We start from the raw sequence: 6,277 nt of genomic DNA, 5'->3' as shown, positions 1-6,277 counted from the left end.
ACATGTGACTGGAAGGAAAGTTGAGTGTCTAATGTCTTCTTTTTCATGTGTTTCAGACCTGAACAGCCCATAATGTCTTCTTCTTCATGTGTTTCAGACCTGAACAGCCCATAATGTCTTCTTCTTCATGTGTTTCAGACCTGAACAGCCCATAATGTCTTCTTTTTCATGTGTTTCAGACCTGAACAGCCCACAATGTCTTCTTTTTCATGTGTTTCAGACCTGAACAGCCCACAATGTCTTCTTTTTCATGTGTTTCAGACCTGAACGGCCCATAATGTCTTCTTCTTCTTGTGTTTCAGACCTGAACAGCCCATAATGTCTTCTTCTTCTTGTGTTTCAGATCTGAACAGCCCATAATGTCTTCTTCTTCTTGTGTTTCAGATCTGAACAGCCCATAATGTCTTCTTCTTGTGTTTCAGACCTGAACAGCCCATAATGTCTTCTTCTTGTGTTTCAGACCTGAACAGCCCATAATGTCTTCTTCTTGTGTTTCAGACCTGAACAGCCCATAATGTCTTCTTCATGTGTTTCAGACCTGAACAGCCCATAATGTCTTCTTCTTCATGTGTTTCAGACCTGAACAGCCCATAATGTCTTCTTCTTCTTGTGTTTCAGGCCCATAATGTCTTCTTCTTCTTGTGTTTCAGCCCCGAACAGCCCATAATGTCTTCTTCTTCTTGTGTTTCAGACCTGAACAGCCCATAATGTCTTCTTTTTCATGTGTTTCAGACCTGAACAGCCCACAATGTCTTCTTTTTCATGTGTTTCAGACCTGAACAGCCCATAATGTCTTCTTCTTCTTGTGTTTCAGACCTGAACGGCCCATAATGTCTTCTTCTTCTTGTGTTTCAGACCTGAACGGCACATAATGTCTTCTTCATCTTGTGTTTCAGACCTGAACGGCCCATAATGTCTTCTTCTTCTTGTGTTTCAGACCTGAACAGCCCATAATGTCTTCTTTTTAATGTGTTTCAGACCTGAACAGCCCATAATGTCTTCTTTTTCATGTGTTTCAGACATGAACAGCCCACAATGTCTTCTTTTTCATGTGTTTCAGACCTGAACAGCCCATAATGTCTTCTTCTTGTGTTTCAGACCTGAACAGCCCATAATGTCTTCTTCATGTGTTTCAGACCTGAACAGCCCATAATGTCTTCTTCTTCATGTGTTTCAGACCTGAACAGCCCATAATGTCTTCTTCTTCTTGTGTTTCAGCCCCGAACAGCCCATAATGTCTTCTTCTTCTTGTGTTTTAGCCCCGAACAGCCCATAATGTCTTCTTCTTCTTGTGTTTCAGACCTGAACAGCCCATAATGTCTTCTTTTTCATGTGTTTCAGACATGAACAGCCCACAATGTCTTCTTTTTCATGTGTTTCAGACCTGAACAGCCCATAATGTCTTCTTCTTCTTGTGTTTCAGACCTGAACGGCCCATAATGTCTTCTTCTTCTTGTGTTTCAGACCTGAACGGCACATAATGTCTTCTTCATCTTGTGTTTCAGACCTGAACGGCCCATAATGTCTTCTTCTTCTTGTGTTTCAGACCTGAACGGCCCATAATGTCTTCTTCTTCTTGTGTTTCAGACCTGAACAGCCCATAATGTCTTCTTCTTCTTGTGTTTCAGACCTGAACGGCCCATAATGTCTTCTTCTTCTTGTGTTTCAGACCTGAACGGCACAGGGGATCAGCAGTATGATGCTCTGCTGATGAGTAATGTGGTGCCCATGTTCCCCGACTTTAAGAGTGAGTCGGTCCACATTATCCCCGTCGCTCCCCAGCCCCAAAAACTGATACGAATGATTATGATGATGTTACAGTACAGTACCTTTGGAAATTAGCAATGACACCTCTCTTCTCCTCTCCTCTCCTCTCCTCTCTCCTCCTCTTCTCTCTCCTCTCCTTACTCCTGTCCTACTCTCCTCTCCTCTCTCCTCCTTTCCTCTCTCCTCCTCTTCTCTCTCCTCTCCTTGCTCCTGTCCTACTCTCCTCTCCTCTCTCCTCCTTTCCTCTCTCCTCCTCTTCTCTCTCCTCTCCTTGCTCCTGTCCTACTCTCATCTCCTCTCTCCTCCTTTCCTCTCTCCTCCTCTTCTCTCTCCTCTACTTGCTCCTGTCCTACTCTCCTCTCCTCTCTCCTCCTTTTCTCTCTCCTCCTCTTCTCTCTCCTCTCCTTGCTCCTGTCCTACTCTCCTCTCCTCTCTCCTCCTTTTCTCTCTCCTCCTCTTCTCTCTCCTCTCCTTGCTCCTGTCCTACTCTCCTCTCCTCTCTCAGAGATTTGGGAATACTTCCACAACACCCTGTTGAAGAAATATGCCTTTGATTATAACGGCATCAACGTTGTTTCTGGTCCCGTGTTTGATTACAACTTTGACGGGCAGTACGACACGCCAGATCAGATTCAGCAGTAAGTCTCATGTCCTATACAAACTTTATTTGTACGGATAATTCAAGATACTGTATATGATATGGTATGATGTGATATGATGTGATGGGATGTGACATTATATGAGGTGATAGAACACAACACAACAAGGTGCGTACGACACGCGTCGCGATACGATATTTGATAACGTGAGATGAGATGAGATGAGATGGAGATAAGGTCACTTAAGACAGAATACGATACAATAAACGTTGGCATGGCTGCAGCCTGCAGGTACAGTGAAGGTGTGTTGCTGTGTGGAGAGGTGTCAGGACTGCTGTGTGGAGAGGTGTCAGGAGGACTGCTGTGTGGAGAGGTGTCAGGACTGCTGTGTGGAGAGGTGTCAGGAGGACTGCCCCATTGTCTTTCAAATCCACTCATTCAAGTTGCAGAGTGGGGGGCGTAACCCTTGACGTGCCCTTCCCTGCAATCTTAAGGTCTTCTGTGGCGCCATTATGTGTGGAGAGGCCATGGTGGGCGAGCCTGCCGGCGCAGCCTGCCTGCAGCTCCTCAAAAATGGGACTGGACGCAGCTGACGCGAACAGCGCGAGTATAATATGATAACAGGACAGAGTGAAAGCTATGACCAAGTATTTGCACTACATTCTCTCCTTGGGCCAACTTCTAGTCATTGAAATCCTAGTGAATTCACACAATTGTACTCATTTTCTGGGGATTCTCCTGCGACCCCTCGTCAAGCTGTTGTTGAGTAATACAGGACTAACTGCCGCCCTCTAGGCTCCAAGTTGAGGCTGGTGCACAAGTATGTTTCTGCTTTCATTCACACCACATTCATGCAGGGATTTTCTCTGAAATGTTACTAGGTCCCTTTAATAACTCATGTCAAATTTGTTCACTTCCATTAACTGAACCTCCCGTGTGTGTGTGTGTGTGTGTGTGTGTGTGTGTGTGTGTGTGTGTGTGTGTGTGTGTGTGTGTGTGGTGTGTGTGTGTGTGTGTGTGTGTGTGTGTGTGTGTGTGTGTGTGTGTGTGTGTGTGTGTGTGTGCAGGTTCGTCTCTAACACCTCCATCCCCGTGCCCACGCATTACTTTGCGGTGCTGACCAGCTGCAGGAACTCCAGCCAATCAGTGAGCAGCTGTGAGGGCGAGCTGCAGACCGTCTCCTTCCTGCTGCCGCACAGACCAGACAACTCAGAGAGCTGCCAGGTACAGACCAGCTCAACCTGTCTGTGACAGGTACAGACCAGCTCAACCTGTCTGTGACAGGTACAAACCAGCTCAACCTGTCTGTGACAGATACAGACCAGCTCAACCTCTCTGTGACAGGTACAGACCAGCTCAACCTGTCTGTGACAGGTACAGACCAGCTCAACCTGTCTGTGACAGGTACAGACCAGCTCAACCTGTCTGTGACAGGTACAGACCAGCTCAACCTGTCTGTGACAGGTACAGACCAGCTCAACCTGTCTGTGACAGGTACAAACCAGCTCAACCTGTCTGTGACAGATACAGACCAGCTCAACCTCTCTGTGACAGGTACAGACCAGCTCAACCTGTCTGTGACAGGTACAGACCAGCTCAACCTGTCTGTGACAGGTACAGACCAGCTCAACCTGTCTGTGACAGGTACAGACCAGCTCAACCTGTCTGTAGCAGGTACAGACCAGCTCAACCTGTCTGTGACAGGTACAGACCAGCTCAACCTGTCTGTGACAGGTACAGACCAGCTCAACCTGTCTGTGACAGGTACAGACCAGCTCAACCTGTCTGTGACAGGTACAGACCAGCTCAACCTGTCTGTAGCAGGTACAGACCAGCTCAACCTGTCTGTGACAGATACAGACCAGCTTAACCTGTCTGTGACAGGTACAGACCAGCTCAACCTGTCTGTGGCAGGTACAGACCAGCTAAAGCTGTCTGTGACAGGTACAGACCAGCTCAACCTGTCTGTGACAGATTCAGACCAGCTCAACCTGTCTGTGACAGGTACAGACCAGCTAAAGCTGTCTGTGACAGGTATAGACCAGCTCAACCTGTCTGTGACAGGTACAGACCAGCTAAAGCTGTCTGTGACAGGTACAGAGCAGCTAAACCTGTCTGTGACAGGTACAGACCAGCTAAAGCTGTCTGTGGCAGGTACAGACCAGCTCAACCTGTCTGTGACAGGTACAGACCAGCTAAAGCTGTCTGTGACAGGTACAGACCAGCTCAACTTGTCTGTGACAGTTACAGACCAGCTCAACCTGTCTGTGACAGGTACAGACCAGCTAAACCTGTCTGTGACAGGTACAAACCAGCTCAACCTCTCTGTGACAGGTATAGACCAGCTCAACCTGTCTGTGACAGGTACAAACCAGCTAAAGCTGTCTGTGACAGGTACAGACCAGCTCAACCTGTCTGTGACAGGTACAAACCAGCTCAACCTGTCTGTGACAGGTACAAACCAGCTCAACCTGTCTGTGACAGATACAGACCAGCTAAAGCTGTCTGTGACAGATACAGACCAGCTAAAGCTGTCTGTGACAGGTACAGACCAGCTCAACCTGTCTGTGACAGGTACAGACCAGCTAAACCAGCTGTGGCCATCTCAGAGTTGTTACCCAATCAGCGCACAGTGGATCCAATAGGTGGAATGCTTGCGTCACACAACACTGTGTTTCTGTTTAAATAACGGTTTGCTACATGTTGTCGGGGCTGAACCTCCTAGTCTTTGCCTGTTGTCAAAATGTGTCCTTGCTTATCACTGTTCTCTCTCTCTCTCTCTCTCTCTCTCTCTCTCTCTCTCTCTCTCTCTCTCTCTCTCTCTCTCTCTCTCTCTCTCTCTCTCTCTCTCTGATCATGAGCCAATCAAAGTCAAATGTTGGCTCTGTATCAAACAGGCTCCTGACTGGCTTCCTGTTATGCTGCTCTACAGAAAGCCTTTCTCTAACAGCAGGGCCAGGCCAGAAAATAACAAAGATCCTCTTTTAAACTCTATCCATGAAAAAACACTGCTACAATGACATATTTATGTAAAAAAGAATATTAATAATAATGTAATGATATTATTAACAATAAATAATAATAATAATAATAATAATAATAATAATAATAATAATAATAATAATAATAATAATAATAATAATGCTACTACTACTACTACTACTTCTACTAATAATAATACAATACTTTATTTTTCAAATGCTGAAGAAAATTATTTTGGAACAAATCACTCATCATTGAACAACTTACTTTTGCCTCGACAGAGCACAGAACTCGAATCTCATTGGGTGGAAGACCTCATGTGGTTCCATCAATCACGAGTCCGGGACGTAGAGTGGATCACAGGATTGGACTTCTACCAGGAAAGCACCCGACCAATCCCTGAGCTGCTGCGGCTGAAGACCCACCCCACGGCTGCCATTCACAGAAAACCGTGAGCTCTGAAGAGTTCACTTCCAAGACAATGCTGTATATACGGCTACTTTGCCGATTTTCAATAGTTGGGGTTCCACCCAAATGTATCACAAATTTTTACAAATTTTTCTGAAAATCGGCAAAAGAAAATGCGAAATTATGCACATTTCTGTCCACTGCTGTTATGGGAATATTAAGAGTTGCAGGCTGACGTGCAGAAGATATGTGTTTATGAAAAACATCTGTTTTATTTAAAGTTACTTGATTATCCACAATGCTACAGCATAGAACGGATCACCAGGCACCACTCTTCAATTCGGCATACAATGCAGTTACTGTAAGTGAATAAAATGTCAATTCAGAAGTGAGACTTCTTCAGTTGAACACTCGGCGGCGGGCGGAGCCTCCTGTAAATAGGTGCTGCTGCTGCTTACTGTATTAACCTTACAAGTTTATTTAGTGTACGCCGACACGTAGAGTACATCCTACTGATTCAT

At 45.7% G+C, this 6,277-nt stretch overlaps 1 protein-coding gene across 1 annotated transcript in view; it reads left to right on the top strand.

Annotated features, from left to right (window-relative positions):
- The window catches only part of LOC310784831 (venom phosphodiesterase CdcPDE), a gene marked incomplete at both ends in the record, with an annotated part of 54,255 nt that extends 48,452 nt beyond the window's left edge, over window positions 1–5,803 (top strand). Inside the window, 4 exons of the mRNA XM_083645870.1 lie at window positions 1,670–1,747; window positions 2,273–2,405; window positions 3,434–3,590; window positions 5,630–5,803. Coding sequence (XP_083501996.1) covers window positions 1,670–1,747; window positions 2,273–2,405; window positions 3,434–3,590; window positions 5,630–5,803 — 542 coding nt within the window. The remainder of the gene's footprint in view (window positions 1–1,669; window positions 1,748–2,272; window positions 2,406–3,433; window positions 3,591–5,629) is intronic.
- Between the last annotated feature and the right edge of the window lie 474 nt (window positions 5,804–6,277).

Source organism: Poromitra crassiceps, assembly GCF_964638095.1.
Source record: "Poromitra crassiceps genome assembly, chromosome: 11".
In the NCBI taxonomy this organism is placed as follows: domain Eukaryota; kingdom Metazoa; phylum Chordata; class Actinopteri; order Beryciformes; family Melamphaidae; genus Poromitra; species Poromitra crassiceps.
Note: the sequence above shows the minus strand (reverse complement) of the source record. Positions and strands in the feature narration are given on the sequence as shown.